This window comes from Sturnus vulgaris, chromosome 15, assembly GCF_052056855.1.
Source record: "Sturnus vulgaris isolate bStuVul1 chromosome 15, bStuVul1.hap1, whole genome shotgun sequence".
In the NCBI taxonomy this organism is placed as follows: Eukaryota; Metazoa; Chordata; class Aves; order Passeriformes; family Sturnidae; genus Sturnus; species Sturnus vulgaris.
Genome location: NC_142257.1, coordinates 3,677,262 through 3,694,889, shown reverse-complemented (window position 1 = coordinate 3,694,889; position 17,628 = coordinate 3,677,262). Strand labels below are relative to the sequence as shown.

Sequence of the window (17,628 nt, the reverse complement as noted above, 5' to 3'; positions counted from 1 at the left end):
CCCCCCACGTCTTCTCTCCAAACCGCTGCTCCCATTTCCAGGCGGGAGAATCTAGGGAAAAAATGTGGGACAGCAGGAGAGAGCTGCATATTGAGCGCTTTGATAAATAAAACATGTCGAGAAGGCAATCAGAGCTGCCCACTTGGCTGCAGCAGCTCTGTCTGCGGCGGCTGCATGGGGGGAATTCACAAGCGGTGCCACCCCGGCCGTCAGGCCGCCAGCCCCGGCGCTGCTCCTCTGCTCGCATCCAAGTTTTGCAGCCTCAGCACCGAGGGGGATTGATTTATTCATCAGCCTCTCCATCCCGCAGCAGCCCTGCAAGAAGGAGTGGTGCAGTGAGCTGCTGCGTGATGTGACAAGAGGCACGGCGGGAGCAGGGAGGGACAACCGGAGGTGGCTCCAGGATCTGACCCGCATCTGACCCTGCCATGATGCCTGGTGGAGGAAGGATTTCCCAGGGTGGGAAATAATGTGAGCAGCAGACTTCCCCGGGGCCATGGTGCTGAGCTAAGACACAGCTGTCTTGCACCCCCTTTTGAGTAGGGAAAGACAGGATCCCCCCATTCAAAGAGCAATCATAGATCCCAATGGCCAGACAGACTGCAAAGACAAGTTGCAATGCAAGGAGCCCACCCTAGAAAGCACCAACTCCAGAGCATCTCCAGGGCTTGGTGGGAGCTGTTCTGAGCACCCACAAACCCAAAACAAAACCTAGAGGGGAAAAGGGTGAAAGAGGGCTTCACCTGCCTGCCAGGAACACAAGGGCAGTCGTCTGTGGAGAGGGACTGGGCAGGAGAAGGATGAGTTCTAGCCCTTCAGGCCAGTGGGGATCTTGCAGTCCTCTTGACCATGCTCTTCAGCAATCCCTGAATCAGAGTTTTGGCTTCTTAAAACCTCTACGGCCAAGTTCTTGCTCTTCTCACACTCTCTTCTGCTGTTCCCTACCCCATGCAGTAGCACATGGCCAGCCTGCCTATGTCCCCATCCCGGAGCTCTGCAGCTCTCAGAGCAGCCCCTGCTCCAGCCTCTTCACCTCCTCTGCTCCCCCCTGGCTTTTCTGTGAGCCCTGTAGGCTCCAGCGGGCTCATAGCTTTTCATCACCCCCATCCTCAGGACACCCTGCAGAGAACCTGGGCAAGGGCGTTGTGTAACAGAGATCTCTGATCTGGGAAGCACTGCTGGCACCTGAGACACCCAGAGGTGCCCTGTTTAAAGACCCCCTCCTCTGAAGGTGTTGGCAGTGCCATGAGAGAGGAATCACCAACTCAGGGGGGCAGAGAAGCACCGTGGCCTGTGAGGACAGAGCAAATATTAGAAGGTATTGCTGGATGGGAGGAAACCGGCAGGTCCAGAGGGTCCGGAGAGATGGCCAGGAAATTGCTGGGTACTGCAGAAACGGGTGGCTAAGAAATGGGGTACTGGAAGACATGACCACGCACTGGGGGTGGCTGTCATGGCACTGGAGGTGCAACTGTTGGCACAAGTGGTACTGGGAGGGACGCTACGTACTGGGGGTGATGCGGGGTGAGGGGGGGCATAGCCGGGTTGCAGGGGGCGGATGGTTGAAGAGCAGATGGGGGCATCTCGGTACCGGAGGAGCAATTACCAGGTACTGGAGGGAACCCGCCCGGTACCGGAGCGGAAGGCCGGGCCGGGGGCTGCCGCCCGGGGCGCGGGGCGGTCCGGAGGCGGGCACGGAGGCGGCGCCGCCCGGGAGGCCGTGCGGCGGAGGGGGAGCCAGCACCGGGCCCCCCCTGTACCGCTACGACTCCCGCCTCCTTTCCGGCGGCGGCTCCTTCTCTGCGCCGGGGGCGGACGGGGCGCACCGGAGCCGCGCCGAGCCAGCCAGGTGGGTGCGGGACCGGGCCGGGCCGGGCCGGGCCCGCCGTGCCGCAGAGCCCGGGGGGGCCGGGCACGGGCGCGGGGATCGGCCCGCCGAGCCTCCCGGGGCCGCTGGCTTATATAACGGGGCGGCGGCCGCGGAGCGGCGGGATGCGGCATGCGGGGCGGGATGCGGGGATGGATGCAGGTGATGCGGGATGCGGGGAACGATGCAGGTGATGCGGGGTGCGGGTGCAAGATGCAGAGCTGAGCGGCGCGCTCCCGGGTGCCCACCCGCAGGTCTGGGGAGGGGGGACACGGCGATGTGCAAGGGATGGCAGGAGAAGGGCTGTCACCCCCGGACACCCCCTCCAACCCCTCCGTGGCTGGCCATCCCCTGCGGGGGGAGCTCCGCACAGCGGGGCTGTAGCAGGGAGAGGATGCGACCTGATCCCGCCATCACCCCCTGCCCGCAGCCGGGAGGCTCCGTGCACCTTTCAGCTGTGGGGATCTCCGGTACCTGCCGGGCTCTTCCCATGCCTCCCCATCAGTGGCTCCCTCCTCCACCTGCTCTCCACGGCTAAGTCCAACCACTCGTAGAGCATCCCAGCCTCACCGTTCCCAGTCCCCTGAGATCCAACCCCTCTCCCTTCTGCACTGTCCCTACGAGGCACCTCCTAAGCCCCACACTCCAGCCCCTGTCCTCACCATGCCCCCAGCACCACGGCTGCAGCATACGGGCAGGTGGCTGCCGTGATCCAGGCCTTGGCAGCACGCGGTGGCAGTGCCACCCGCATGGCACGAGCGTGACCGGGCAGCCACTGCCCCAGGCTGGCAGTGCGGTGAGTCAGAACAGAGAAGCAGGGCTGGCACCGTCGCTCAGAACAGGGCTCAGGGCTTCTCCCTGCTACCAGCTGGGCTCTGTGGTGGGGGCAGCTGCTGGCCAGGGCTGGTGAAGGAGCCGGAGTGATTCGAGTCAGGCTGACGTGCTGGGTTTGCCAAATAGAGGATGAGGAAGGATGAGCCGGGCTCAGGGCACAGAGAAGTGTCCTCCCTGCCAAACCTCCCTGCCCTTGTGTCTCTGAGGCTGCAGGATCCCAGAGGTTGCCAGGACAGGCTCCAGTATGGAAACAAAGGAGCTCAGAACCCATCCAGTAGCACTGCTCACAGTGTCTGACCCTCACCCTCCTGGGGAAACTGGAGATGGCTCAGCTGAGACAAACTGGCACAGAAAAATGTCTCAAAGTCTCTCTTGGCTGTGGGCCGAGTGTTTGTTTCTTCGATTGCCTTGCGTGATGACATTAGTATTGAAATGACCCCGAGCAGACAGAGCTCGGAACACCTCACGGCACTGGAGGATGATTGTGCTTCACACCTTGGCTCTTCCCTGGGTTTCTGCAGAGGCTGCTGCCAGGCACAGCCCACCAGGCCCATATCAGGAGTCAAGGGGAGCTGTGTTCAGTTGCCTAGCCTGGTTTATGCTCCGGAGATGAGAAGTCACAGCAGAGGTCCAGTCCTGTGGAAAAACCCTCTGGGGAAGAGGGGGTGATCACTGGCATTGTGGCACATCTCCATTCCTACCCCTGGGCACCATTGTTGCCCCGTGGCCTGGAGCTTAGGAGGTCGGGTATGGCAGGAGAGAGCATGGTCACTGCAGCCCAGGCTGCTGCCTCTCCCACTGGCATCGAGCCCAAGCCCTCGGGCATCACACACTTCCCCAACAGCCAGGGCTGGATCCAGAGGACCTTCCCTGTGGCCAGAGGATCTCTTCTCTCGCCCACAGCCTCTGCGTGTTCCTGGCCAGGCCTTCCCATTTGTTCTTATGCCAGCATCATCCTCGAGTTTAAATGATCCTTCTCCCTCCCCGGTGTTTATTCGCCGGGTGTATTTATAGAGAGCAATCAGGCCTGCTCAGCCAGGGTAAACAAGCTGTGCTCCTGCGGGCTGCTCTCGCGTGAGTGCTCTCTGCTCGCTCGTCCCAGGAGCTTTCCCCTCTGCCTCTCCTGGTCCCACAGAGCCTTCCTGGCTGCAGAGACCCAGACCATCTGCCTTGTCCAGCTGTGGGCTCTCCAGGCTGTGCCTCTAGGCTCACTGTGTCACCCTTGCCAGGTGCCACTGTGTCACCTTTGCCATGTTGTTCTGCACCAGAGGTTCCTGCTCCTCCAGACAGGCCAGCAGGTCCATCCCTCCCTAACTGGTGTCACCAGCCCCTGCTGTGACACTCCTAGAGGCTCAGAAACATTGCTCATCTCAGTCAAATCCCAGAGCCCCACAATGGACCCAGACCTGCCCCAGTCTGAGGCTAGAGGAATTGTGCAAGAGGTATTGAGATGTTTGAGGCTGAGGATCTGCTTTTTGGAGGCAAGGCAGGTCGGCTGAGGTACAAACCTCAACTGGGGAATGCCTCTGGGGGCTGCCTGGTGTCCTCTGCATCCCTGTGTGAGAGCCAGGACAGCGTGCTGCCAGCACTGACTTTACCCAAACATTGTGACTCTGAACCTTCCTCCTCACCTGCTGCCCAGACAGGAAACTGGTGCCAGATGTAAGGCAGGTCCCAGGAGCATCTCCCTTAGGCAGAGGAAGTGCTTTGAGATATGCTCTGGGTTTCTCAGGCTGCGCACCTCGCTGCTCACCCTCCTCCTTCCCCAGCCCCCCCTCCTCTCAGACACTTGGACAAGCTCAGCTATTCAAGCAAGGTGCTGAGAGCTGGATGTGCCAAAGCAGAAGAGCTGTGGACTCACTAATGTCTCATCTCAAGCATTAAGTTTTCCCTGGATACTGTGTCTTGTGTCCAGACTGGATCAAAACATCCCTGCCAGCACCCTGGGGGCACTGCTGTCCATGGAGCTGGGGGTGTTCTGGCACCATCACCCTGCTCTGCTGTTCCCTGTCCTCTGCTTTGGCTGTGGTTGGTATCTGGCTGCCTGGGCAGACAGACAGACTGAGCTAGTGCAGCTGTCCAGGTGAGATGCATCTTCATGGTACTGGCAGGCTCTGCCTATTGCAAAGGAGATTAAAAAAAACTCTTTGGTCTGGCTGAAATAAAAAATACCGTGCAGGGATTGGAGCAGTACCCCTCAGGACTCTCTGCATTCTCTCAGGTACCTGAACAGGGTGTTCCTGCTCTTCCCACCCTCTGGGGTTTCCACAAATAAATATCTGCCGATCAGCACCCCCAGCCATGGCCAGCAGAGCCAAACTGATTCTGTCCCAGCCCAGCTGTCTCCTTGGCGCGGCGCTGTCTGGAAACCAAACCCCTCCAAGAGCACACCCCTGCAGCTCTCTGCAGCCCATCTCACCCTGCTCCACAGCCTTCCCACATCCCAGAGGAGGCAGTGGTTGTCCCCAGCAAAGGTCACCTTCACGCTGTTGCTGAGCCCTTTCCAGGCTGAGCTCTTAGCATTGCATTTCCCAGGGCACCAGGCACCATTCTGGGGTCTCCTTGGAGGTCCCACTGGGGACCCTTTGCCTCTTTCCACAGCTAACCTCCCCAAACCCTCTTCTCAGGGGCTGTCAGTGTCTCCTGCTCCCAGGGTTGGAATGAAGCATCCCTGCTCTGTAAAGGTTTTAAAAATGCAGGCTCCATCCATCCCAGCCCCTGCTCCTCCACAGCATCAGTGTTTGCCTGTTTCCTGTGGCTCCCCTGGGTCATATATTTATCTCCAATTTGCCAAAGCCTCCCTCCTTCCCCAGGGTGGAGGAAAAGCTTTTTCTTGAAGTCATGATGAATTTGTGACTTCCCTGGGAACCTGCTCCTCGAGCTGCAGAGGAGAAATCACACTCATGACATGTGTCACAGTGGCATGAGCCACACCACAGGGACCCCAGAAACTGCCAGCGTGGCACCCAGAACCGTGGTACCCAGCTACCTGCACAGCCCCTGCCCAGGCCAGTATCCCCCTCCCTCTCCCCATGCACCACAGGGGGATTTCAAGGGCATTTGAGGAAGGGATGAGATCCCCAGACAGAAGTTTCCTGAGGTCCAGCAGGAGGGGGAGCCCAAAGCGGCGTCAGGTTTCCTCCAGTTGCTGAGTCTGAGCAAGGACTTTTGTTTGGTGGCTTGTTTTAACTTGCCATTATGTTCTCCAAAGAAGAAATTCATCATGTGCAAGCTAAGGAAGGCAGAGTTAATGAGAAATTTTAAAACCCTTAAAGAGTTGAGAGCCCTCTAAATTTTTAATGAAGGCATCCGAACTGCCAGGTACCTGCAGAGATGGCCAGGAGCCCTCTGCCAGCAGCAGAGTGGGTTCCCCTGATCCAGGAGAGGACCAAAGAATCTGATGAGCTACCATCTCCTGCAGCCTGTCACCCTCTGCCCACCCTGCTGGGCTCCCACCTGCAGGGATATGGTGGCTCTTGGCAGCAGGTTGCTCCCATCCTTGGAGATTGGGATGCGGACACTACACAGACCCACTCAGGTGGAGGAGAGGGCAGCAAGCAGTGGCGTGCTCTGTCTGTCACCTATCAAGTGATCCCACTTTGTCTATGCCACCTGGTCCTGTGGCCCCTCCAAGGCACTCATGCTCTCTCTGTTGGTGTCTCTGCAGGCCCTGCTCTCCCTGCGATGCTCAGCCACCCCCTCGAGGTCCTTGTCCCCCTGCACTAGGTGCTGAAGCAGCAGACTCCTGGTGCTGCACACACCAAGGTAGGCAGCGCTGTGGCTCTTGGGGAGTTGGGGGGCCATTTCACTCCCCGTGGTATGGGGGGCACAGCACAGCCATGGGATGGATGGGGAGGCTCAGAGGTACCACCTGGGGCTCCCTCAGTGGAGCCAGTCAGGTCACCCAAGATGGGGGCGGGGGTCTCATCTTGGTGACACTTTGATGCAGAGCAAGCTGCTCCTGAAGCAGCTCAGGACAAGGCAGAGGCCACAGGAGTGAGGACCAGCTCAGGCTCTCAGCAGATGCTGGGCATAGTCCCACCTGGAACCATGGCAAGTGATGGTGACTGTGGAGGTGGCACAGGGCCAGGTTTTTTTTTTTTTCTTTCTTCTTCTTTTTTTTTTTTTTCCCTCCATTTGAAAGCCCCCAGATGGGAAAGGTACGAGCCAAACCCCACTGAAAGCAGCCAAGAATGAATTTTCTGGCCCAAGCCCCAGCAGCTCTTGGAGCAGCACGGTGCCTGTCCGGCGTCACGCCACAGCAGAAACCCCGAGCACAGGCAGGCTGGGGGAAGTCTCAGCTGGGGTGGGCAGCAAGCCCCACATCCATCCCAGCTACTCCTTGGTGCCACCTCCCCAGCCAGGGCAGCTCAGGCTCATCCTGCTCCCACCAAGCTGCAGCTTGGCCAGAGCCCAGGCACCCAGATGTCTCCCCCCTCACTGCCATGGAGCCCCCCACCATGCAGCCATCTGCTGCCATCGAGGACAGGGTGTCCCTGGTGTTGCCCCCCTTATCTGGCTCTGTCACCCAGGACGTATCTGGGCTCCCAAAGCCCCCCCTCAGATGGGATACAATGAGCCCTTTCCCTGCAGAAAGCAGGTGCTCTCCCAGAGCCAGGCTGGGAGTTTGAGTCAAGCATCCCTGCTCCTCACTACCTCCCTCTCCCCAGCACTGGTGGTACAGAGAGGGGTTAAAGCACCCCAGTCTCTGTCCCCAGTTCAGGTGCCCCAAAGAGCTTAGAGGATCTTTGCAAAACCAGCATTCTATCAGCATGAGGCTGAACCTCAGGGGAGCAGTGCCAAGGGTATCAATTTTTTGGGTGTTTTGGCTGGAGAGGGAACAGGCAGGGGCTGCCATTGCTCTGCTGTGACCTGGATCCCCAGCCCTGAGCCAGTCATGCCCTTGTCCTTCACGTCTTTTTTCTGTCAGCGAAATGAGGGTGGATATAACTGCTTTGAGCCTTGCTGTGGGTGCCCAAGTCCCATCCTGACACAGAGCTAGGAGATGATCCTTGTGCATCCACTACCTTCACAGTCCTGACCCCCTCAGTCACTGGTGCCTGCACAGGCCCTGTCAGCGTGGCAAGGATGAAAATCAGTCTGTGCACAGGGTGGGGTGATAGGGAGGCAGCAGAGGGGCTCAGGGGTCTTTTTTCTGCTTCCCAAGCAGTGTCTGGTGTGCTGCGCCCAGCTCGGCTCCGCACCGGCCCCTGCAGAGCTGCGCGGGTGTGCGTGCCTGCCATAAATATTGATGGGGTGGACTCGGCACAAGTGTGCCCTTGTAGAGGCAGTCAGGATGTAAATGCTGTACCTGCTGTGTGGGCAGGGCAGGGCAGGGCAGGGCAGGGCAGGGCAGGGCAGCCTGGGTGAGAGCACCAAGGCTGAATGCAGTGTCTATCCCACAGGGAGGTAGGATCCATCCTATACAGGATGGTGGGGGTTGGAAGCAGCCAGGTGAGTAAGCCCAGGGGTCATAAACATGTCTGGGGAACTGGCCAGAGCTGCAGTGAGCCTAAATCTTGTGGCTGAGTCTGCAGCGAGCCACCACGGCTCCCACAGCCTGTCCCCACACAGCCACACCAGGATAAACAGCGAGGGGCTGCAGTGCCTCTGTTTAATAATGCATGGCACAGAAGCACCGGACACACGCTGGGAGTCAGGAGCTGCGGGGATGAGGAGTCACCACTGCAGCACTCAAGTGGCAGGGTCCATCCCAGCAGGGTCTCCCTGGCACACACAGGTCCATCCTAGCGTGCCCCAGCACTCATGGGATGTGGACTCCTTGCGGTTCTGGGTGGCTCTGAGACTGGGGCTGGGTGAGCAGAGCTGCACATCACAGGGCATAGAGCAGTGGTGGCAAAGCCAAGGTGCTCGGTCACGCCATGGCTGACATCCCAGCCACTTTGGAGCTGAGTGCCTGTCCCCTTGAGAGGTCTCACTGGGACATTCAGCCCCTGCATCACTCTGTGACACAGATGTAGGTGTAGATGGTCATTTCGGGGAGCTCTGGGGGACTGAGCAGCACTGGGAGCACCCCTCTCTCTCTGATATCCTCCTGGAGCATCACCATGCTGGGAACAGCTGGAAACCATGGGCTCAGTGTTCTCCTCACCCCATCCCTCCGTCAGCCACAGCCTCCCTGGCTCGCACGCTGCTGCCTCGCCTGGGACGAGCAGGTGCGTGATGGGGCCCCGCAGGCGCCAGCTCACAGCCAGCCACCGTGAATGGGCCCCCGGGGACCGCCCTCCTTGCGTGCAGCTCCGTGATCCGGCCCCACCGACCATCTGCTGTGGCAGCTCCCTGCCACCCACTCGCTCCCCAGCCCACGCTGTGCCCCGCAGCACCAAGCGGGACAGGGAAGAGCTGGGGGTGCCTAATGTACCCCTTGTCCAACGCGGAGAGAGCAGACAGGTCAGCCAGAGTGACAGTGGCAGGGCTGTGGTAGCAATGCAGATGGGTATTAATGCAGACGGACCCGTGCAGTGATGCAGGAGAGCAGCAACAGCCGCAGTGTCAGCCCAGAGCCCCTCTGGCTGCAGGGGTGCACAGGGTGGGCAGCAGGATGCCCCCTCCAAACCAGCCAGCAAAGCCCAGAGCTAGGGAGACCCTCAGAGCTTGGGGCTAGCAGAAGTTACCCCACAAAGGTGGTTTTTGCCCATTTGCTCTGTCCCTCTCTGGTGAGCTCAGGGGGCCCTGCTGCGGTGCTGCTCCCACATTTGGGAGCATCATGGTGGAGCTGGGGTCAAGCTGTGGCATGAGCCCACCTCTCCCTCCCCACCAGCCCCAAGGCTCCTGGTGAGTGCTGAGCAATCAGTGAGACACACAGACACCATCAGTGCATGCCATGGGTGCGATAATGGGTGAGTTGGTGCTGGGGTCTCCCTCACGTGTGCTGGGGGGGTCTGTGACTTGCTGCAGGGGCAAAGTGGTGGCCCAGCATCCCCAGGGACTGGACGTGGGTGGCTCTGAGCACCACAGACCCGCCTCGCCCTGAGCACAGCATGAGGGAGTGACCCCGTGTGCCCCCTGTCCCTGAGCAGTCTATGTCCAGCCGCTGAGCCGGAGGGGCTGAGCTGTCTCCAGACTGATTCCACAGCACGGCTGGTGCCTGTCCCTGTCCCTGCCCCCGCCGGGTGCCAGCCCCAAGGGACCAGAGCTGCTCTTCAGAGGCTGCAGCTGCTGCATGTTTCGTACTGCCTCTTCCTCTTTTCCCCGCTGCTGTTTTTGTTTTGTTTAAGAGGCTGGGTTACGAATTTTAAACAGGCTCCTGAAAAACCCAATTACCTCCAGAAGACAACCTGATAAAAGCTGCCTAAGTGGCACTGTGGAAATCGCCTTGTGCAGCAGCTGAGGGAAAACCAACATAACAAAGCCTTTGGAAATGGAGTTAACCACTTTTAATCCCTCAGTGCAATGAGAAGGACCAATAATTATTTTCTGCAAAGATGTTGGGGGGCGGATAAGTGAAATAACTGCCCTGTGCTAATGCGTGAGAGCAGGCTAGGCTGGCAGTGCTGCAGGGATGGGTGCAGATATTCCCTCTGCCTGGGAGCTTTGCAAGGGCCCGCAGAGGCTGTGACCTTGCAGGGTCCCTGTCTGGCAGTCAGGGGACAATGGGGACGATGCCAGCAGGCAGGTGCCACTCAGGCACCTCAGTTGCTGACAGTGGATGCTCTGGCCGATGTGGTGGCACCAGCCAGCCCCATTCCCTCCCTGGGCACCAGCCTGGAGTGGAGAACGCAACTGCTGGGGCCCTGGCACCTATGCTAACTCCTCAGAGGCGACTTGGAGGGCTTGGCGGTGCTGAGAGCTTCCTCCTCCATTTGGCTACGGTGCTGCTACACCAGTTCCTCACACCTCTCCACATCCCTTCCCTTCCTGCCTCCCCCAGCAGCTCCAGGCAGCCACCCAGCAAGTGACACTGCCCAGGATGATGCCAAGGAACAGCTGGGCCTAAAGGAGTGCCCATGCTGGGCACAAGCACCAGGAGCATCCCCCAAACACCAGCCAGAGCTAGCTCAGCTCTGGGACTGTGGGGGTCCCCTTTATCCATCTCTGTCCCAGGAGCAGGGGTGTGCAGGGCAGGGCTGGTGACAAGTCCTTGGCTGCTCTTCCCACGAGAGCCTGGCCAGCAGGACAGAGTTGGGTGCCCACCAGCCTGGCAGCTGTGGTTGCACTGCCGGCACCGGCAGCTGGAGTGCTGGGGCGGGTGGCCTCAGCTCACACGAGCCTCGTGCTTCCCGCAGCAGCAGGAACGGGGGCTGCTTCGCCCACCTCCCCCTGGCCACTCCACACCCCACGTGGGGACAGGGCTTGGGGACAGTACTCCAGGCCACTGATTCCCAAGCTTGACTTAGCACTGGGCACTGGCACAAGGGATGTCCCTGCCAGTTTGGCCTCAGCTCATACTGGGAGCAGTCCTCTGGCACACTGGGATCTACTGGAGGAGGATGTGCTTAATGAGCCGAGGCATCTCCAAAGATTGAAAGACTCAAGGACCCATCCCAGGAACAAAAGGAGGCGTTTGTCAGGCGCTGAGAGACGGGCTCGTTAATTCCTCCTGGCTGTCACACTTATCTGTAATGAATTTGTGCTCCGCTGTATTATTTTTAATACAATAGGAGCGGTGCCGCCCGCCCACCGCCCGGCTGCCGGGAGCGCTGACGTCAACGCCCGGAGCAGGGCTGCCGCAGGACGGACGGACGGACAGACGGACGGGCCAAGCACAGGCCTGTCTTGCCGCCCACATACCCGTCCCACCAGCTGCCAGCCGGCAGAGCGGGGCTGGGCACGAGGGCAGGAGGCTTTTTTACCTTGGAGGTGGAGAAAGGAGTTGTTGGTCAATGCCAGGCTGAGGGCTCGGAGCTGGAGCAGATAGGCTGTGCCTGGGAGTGATTTTGGGAGCAGTGAGAGCGGATGAACAAGAGGGACAAGTCCCTGATGTGCTGTCCCTGTGCTGAGAGTTGTCCGTGGCAGTGGCCGTGCGTTGAGGCAGGAGCTGGCAGCGGGTGCGCACACACAGATCTGTCGGTGCCGCATCTCTGTGGAGGTGGCACTTGCAAGCCAGTTTCGGTCCCCCCGGCTGTGAGATGTCCCCTCACATCCTGCATCACCCCCAGCCTTCCCACAGCAGCCCCAGCAGCGCCGGCAGCATCTCCGCAGCCCACCCCAAGGGGCTTATGGGGCAGCTGCAGCCTGTCCCAGCTCCTTGCCGCTTCCCACATTTAGGGTAGGACATCCCTGAAAGGACCCTGCACCCAGACCCTCTCCAGCACCCTTCTGGGTCCCCGCACGCTGCCACTCCAGAGCCTCACTATTAAACTCCAGCTATCCCAATGCCCAAGCTCCAAACACCCCTAATGTGATTCGCACAGGGCTCATCTTTTTCTCTTAAGAACCCAGGGCTGGATCAATTAGGAGGCACCAGCTGCCACTCTGAGGAGCACACACCGTCTCTATGCATCGGGACAAGGGTGGGAGACCCGGGGAATCCTGTCACGCACTGCAGAGGATGAACACAGGAGGGGCTGCAGAAGCCCTTCTCCCTTCGGGCAGGTGCAGGGGGCAGGCAGGGTGGTGCACTCCCTTTCCTGCCCAGGAACCCTTCGCTGAAGGGCGTTCTGAGCACCACGGGCATCATATCCTCGATGCCACCGCAGACCCCCTCTGGCATCCCCTCCCTAAGCACCCCACACCCGCCCTGGGAGCCCCGCGGGGGGAACAGCACCAAAAATCCAAAGCTGGGGCCCCGAGCGGCAGCTCTTGGCGGAAGGGGGAGGGAGGGTGACATGATTTATCAGGGACTTTAATTAAACTCCAGCAGCCCCACATCGCTGCAGAGGAGGCCGGAGTGCTGCGGGTCGAGGGGTCGAGTGAGGGAGCGGGGGGCTGCGGGACTAGGAGCCCTTCCGGCTGATTAATGCCTGGTTTCGCCCGTTAATTGCCGCGGCGGTGAATCATTAACCCTGCCCAGGAGGCGCTCGCCCCGTCCCTCCGCTGCGGGAGCTCGGGGTGGTGTCCGAGGGGGCTCCGTCCGCAACCTGGTGAGCGGTTCGGGGCTCCCCGGGACGTTTCCCCGGGCGTCGTGCGGCGTTTCCCGGGAGGGGTCCCGCATCCCACCGCCCCCGCGGGGGGCCGGTCGGCGCGGTGGCGGGGGGTGTCGCTCCGGGCGGGCCCACGCGTGCCGCCGGGGGCGGGAGGGGGCCGGGCCGCGGCGGGGCGGGGCGGGGAGGAGCGGTGGCAGCGGCGAGCGGCGGCGGAGCCGGTGAGTGCCGGTGCTGAAGGGACAGCGCCGCCGCTGCGGCACCGGGCGGCCCTGGGCGGCGGGCGGGGCCCCGCGCCGCAGACACCGGGATGGGGTGGGAGGGTGAGGGGTCCCCGCGGCACCGCGTCCCCTGCGCGACCCTCGCCCCCCGCGCGGTTCCCGCCTTCCCCGTGTCCCCGCGTTCCCCCTGTCCCCGGTGTCCCTTGCGCCCCCGGTGCGTGTCCCCCGACCCGGGTTCCCTCCTCGTCTTCCTTGTGCCTGCGCCCCACGCTTCCCCCTCCACGGCGGCGCGCCCCCCGGGTCCCGCACCCCGCTGCGGTCCCGGTGTCCCCCGCATGCCGGGTGTCCGCTACGTCCCGTGTCCCCGCTGTCCCCCGCCTTCCCGGCGCCCCCCCGTGTCTCCTGCGTCTCTGCAGCCCCCGTGCCACCGGTATCCCGGTGCCTGCTGGTGTTCCCCCTTTTGCTGTGTTTCCCCTGCGTCGCCCGTGCACCTCCTGATGTCCTCCACGTACCCCGCTATCGCTACGAGCCCCCCCCGCCACGCCACCCCAGTGTTCCGGTGTTCCTTGCACCTTGCCTACGGCCCCGGTGTCTCTGTGCTCTCCGGTGTTCCCCCATCCCCGCTGCCCCTCAAGCCCCCGCTGCGGTCCCAGGGCTCAGCACTTACTGCCCAGAGGAGCCCCCCCCCCCCCCCCCCCACGTTGTCGCGGGGTGCCCCGGGGCTGGCAGCAGCAAACTTCCCGGGGTCACAGCTCGTGCAGTCCCACTAGCCCCCGTGGGGTTCCAGGGAGCCGGGACGGGGGTAACCGCGGGGCTGCGGCACCCACCGGGCACGTACATACACACAAACACACACGCAGACTGCAAACTGCACCCCCAGCCTGCAGCACCCCACTCACGGGGCATGTGGGGGGCACGGGCGCCCCACACACACACCCTCCGCCGGTAATCCCCCGCATGCACACATACACGGAGCACACAAGCAGCCTGCAACACCCCCACACGTACACACACGCGACACAGTCTGCAAATTTGTGCGCACAGCCCCCCGTGCAGCCTGCAAACCCACGGACCTGCACACAGAACCCTCTCCACACTCACACTAACACCGCCCGCAGCACCCCCCCAAGTGTGCAAACTCACACACACCCGCAGCACAAACACCCAGCGCACAGGCACAGCCCGCAAACCTGCGTGCACACACATCCGCAGAGCCCGCAGACCCCAAAACTCGCACACGCTCAAAGCTTGCAAACAGGCTGCAAACCCGCACATCACGGGGGAACACGCAGTCTGCAGCCCCACAAACTTATCCACACGCGTGTGTGCACGCACCCCCCATGCAAACACAGCCTGCATCCACCCGCAAACACACCTCTTGAGCAAACACAGCCTGCACGGAGAGCTCACACACACACGGCGCGCACCCGCTCCGTCCTGCACAGGCAGTGCCCCTGCACGGTGTCACCCACCCGCAGCACCCGCAGGGATCACACACGCAGTCACAGGCTGCTGCCTGCAACCCCTGCAGCCCCCAAGCACTGCCGCAACCTGCCAGCAGCCTCTTCCCCATGCCTCTGCAGAGCACTGGCACTGCCGTAGGCACACACACGCACACACAGCACCCCGGGTCCGACTGCGCCACGCTGGCACCCCCAGATAAGGTCTGTCACCCCCTCCCACAAAGCAGGGGTGCATGGTGGCATGATGGGCCCCCATCCCGCCAGCCCCCAGGCAGCACACGAGGGCTTCTGGTGCCACACCAAGGGCAGTGCTGAGGTGGAACATCCCTCTGGAGTCGCTGCCTTAGTGCTTCCACAGGTCCTCAAGGCCAGAAGGGATGTCGGGAGGGGGCTGAAGGGAGCAGGCACAGTCACTCTCTGCCTGCAGACCCCAGAACCTCCCTCTGCACATCCTGGAAGGCATTTGGGCTGAGGATGCAGAGGGTGCGAAGTGCAGCCCCAGAGATCATTCCATCCCTCAGCCTGGGCAGTAGGGAACCTTGGCATGGTATCCCCAACTCTGTCCTTCTCTGCCTGCACAGGTGGCCCAGGTCAACAAGCCCGGACAGCGGTGGATGAGCGCTGGGCACTGGCCTAGCCACACGCACACACCGGCACCATGGACTTCGTCATGAAGCAAGCGCTGGGCGGTGAGTGGGAGCTGTTCCCCCCTCAGGGTCCCTCCTCCGGGAGCAACGCTGGCCCAGCACCGCCGTAGTGCAGCGGGAGGGACATGGCAAGGGGACAGAGTCATACAGAGAGCACCGGCAGTGGGGACCTGCTGCTGGAGCCCTCCAGGTTTCCCATTTCCAGTGCCGTCAGCGGCTGGCTGGGGAATCCTGGCTTTTCTGCCACTAGGTGGGATTCCCCAGCGGGTCCCCTGGGTGCTGAAGAAGGAGCTGCTGGCGTCTCCCCCAGATGACACTGAACTAGGGCAGAACAGCCAGCCTGTGGGACTCCCCATCCCCACAGCCTCCCGAACCCACTTCGGTACAGGTGGCCCAGGGGATGTCCCAGGTCCTCCTTGCTCTCCCTGCCGCTGCAGGGACTTCGGCAGCAACACCAGGCTGCAGCTTCCTTGGGGACCAACCAAGGATCTTGTTATGCGCAGGGGCCACCAAGGACATGGGGAAGATGCTGGGGGGCGAGGAGGAGAAGGACCCCGATGCGCAGAAGAAGGAGGAGGAGAGGCAGGAGGCCCTGCGCCAGCAGGAGGAGGAGCGGAAAGCCAAGCACGCCCGCATGGAAGCGGAGCGGGAGAAAGTCCGGCAGCAGATCCGTGACAAGGTGGGCACACACCTCCCCTGTGCCCGCCCCTGCCCGTGGCAGCCGGGGTGGGGCTGGGACAGGGAGCCGGCACGGCCGGGAGGAGGGTGGCCCAAGTCGGTGGCGATGGGCACGGGGCACAGCACAGGCAGTGCCCACTGCCTGCCCTGCTGAGAGCCTGTGTCCTCTCAGTACGGGCTGAAGAAGAAGGAGGAGAAGGAAGCAGAGGAGAAAGCTGCTCTGGAGCAGCCGTGTGAGGGCAGCCTGACGCGCCCCAAGAAGGCAATCCCAGCGGGCTGTGGGGACGAGGAAGAGGAGGAGGAGGAGAGCATCCTGGACACCGTCCTCAAGTACCTGCCCGGCCCGCTGCAGGATATGTTCAAGAAGTAACAGCACCGTCAACCCTGCCATAGGGTGCTGGGGCACGGGCGCCCTCTCTCCTACAACTCCTCCATCAGTTTCCTTGGCCCCGGAGAGGGGGTCCCCACACCCCCTCCCATCCTCTCCTGCCCTGTCCCCCAACCAGACCAAAAGCCCGCCCCGTCCCGTCCAGGCAGGGCCCCCCCCACCACGCCAAAGGGGAGCAGCCCTGGCCGGACAGGGCGAACCGGGACCAAATGCACTGATGTAACCTCGCGGCAGGCTAGGGGCACCCAGGCCCTACCGGCCCCCCCGGGGTGGCTCCTCGTGCCCCCTGCCCTGCCCCTTCTGTTCTCCCAGGGGACCCCAGTAGGCCTGTGCTCGCCTGCCCTCGTCCCCAACACTGCCATCCCCCTGCCCCCCTCCCGCCCTGGGCCAAGCCCAAAGCACAAAGCCAGGCGCCCTGCCCGCAGCTCCCCCATCCCCGGTCGTCGGGCACGGGGGTCCCCCGGGGCTGCCCCGTGTGCCCCTGCATCGGGGGGTTGGAGGGGACCCCCCCTCCCCGCATCTCTGGCCCCATAGTTAAAGCCATATCAGTTAGACTGCAATACTTCAGCACCGGGAGGAGCGGGCGCCGCGCTCCGCCAACCGTGTACAAAGGCACGCGCGGGGCAGGGACCCCCCTGCCTCGTCCCCCCCCGTCCCCGCCGCTCGCTCGTCTGTGTCTTGGCCCCGCTGGCCCCCGTTCTCGCATTAGTGTCTCTGTGCCAGGGTGCGCCCCGTCGCTCCATGCGTCCTCGTGTCCGCTGCTCAGACTCCCACCCCCGAGTCCCCACTGTCCCCGGGGGTCACCCGCGGCGCCCCACGCCGCGCTGCTGGGACCCTCGCTCTGCCCCCTGCAATAAAGCCAGCGTGGGGCCGAGGGCTGCCGGGCCAGTCCCGGGCTGGGAGTACCCGGCTGCCCTCACCTGATGCTGGACACATGGGTCCCCAGGCCTGGGAAGGGATCCCTGGGCAAGCACCCCAGGATGTCCCAGGAGCTGCTGCTTGCACCCCAACGGGGCGAGGCAGGGGCACACCCTCATCCCGGCCTGTCTCTTGCCGCACCGTGCTCCCCCCTCCCTGTGCTCCCCCTCAGCCACGGCCCCCAGCCGCTCACCAGGGCCCTCCCAGGAGGTGGCGAGCAGCTCGGGGCCCCACAGACATGCTGTGACCATCCTGCTCGAACTAGTCTTTGACAAACTAATAAAATAAAGGGATTTGTACATTGCTCCGGCCTCTTCTCATCCATTTCTTTCCTGAGCCCCCATGTCAGCTCCCTCACGCCACCAATCTCAGGGCTGATACCTGGCAGCTCATCAACATGGGCTGGCCTCCAGCCAGGCCTGTACAGGTGCAGGAAGCAGCCACATGTGGCTCCCAGAGTCCTGCTCATTCCTGCTGCCTTCCTACTCCACAGGCATCTATACTCTCTGGGGCTGGGGACAAAAGGGGAGTCCCACAAGACATAGCATGAGGGTTTCTCCCCCTTCTCC

General features: G+C 62.2%; 1 protein-coding gene across 2 annotated transcripts; it reads left to right on the top strand.

The window, feature by feature from the left end:
- The first annotated feature begins 1,817 nt into the window (after nt 1-1,817).
- Nucleotides 1,818-16,260, top strand: CPLX2 (complexin 2). 2 transcript variants are annotated; one of them, XM_014875911.2, is made up of 5 exons: nt 1,818-1,849; nt 6,369-6,466; nt 15,010-15,117; nt 15,579-15,754; nt 15,926-16,260. In XM_014875911.2, the coding sequence occupies exons 3-5, from the start codon at nt 15,087-15,089 to the stop codon at nt 16,121-16,123; spliced, it is 405 nt and encodes a 134-aa protein (XP_014731397.1). In that variant the 5' UTR covers nt 1,818-1,849; nt 6,369-6,466; nt 15,010-15,086; the 3' UTR covers nt 16,124-16,260. The 2 variants fall into 2 exon arrangements, with proteins under 2 accessions (XP_014731397.1, XP_014731399.1); XM_014875913.2 differs by lacking the exons at nt 1,818-1,849; nt 6,369-6,466 and adding an exon at nt 12,933-12,965.
- Nucleotides 16,261-17,628: the final 1,368 nt, after the last annotated feature.

Coding starts and splice junctions, on each gene's coding strand:
- CPLX2 (XM_014875911.2), top strand. CDS start 15,087: ATGGACTTCGTCATGAAGCAAGCGCTGGGCG. Junction 15,118..15,578: donor CATGAAGCAAGCGCTGGGCG/GTGAGTGGGAGC, acceptor TGTTATGCGCAG/GGGCCACCAAGGACATGGGG. Junction 15,755..15,925: donor GGCAGCAGATCCGTGACAAG/GTGGGCACACAC, acceptor GTGTCCTCTCAG/TACGGGCTGAAGAAGAAGGA.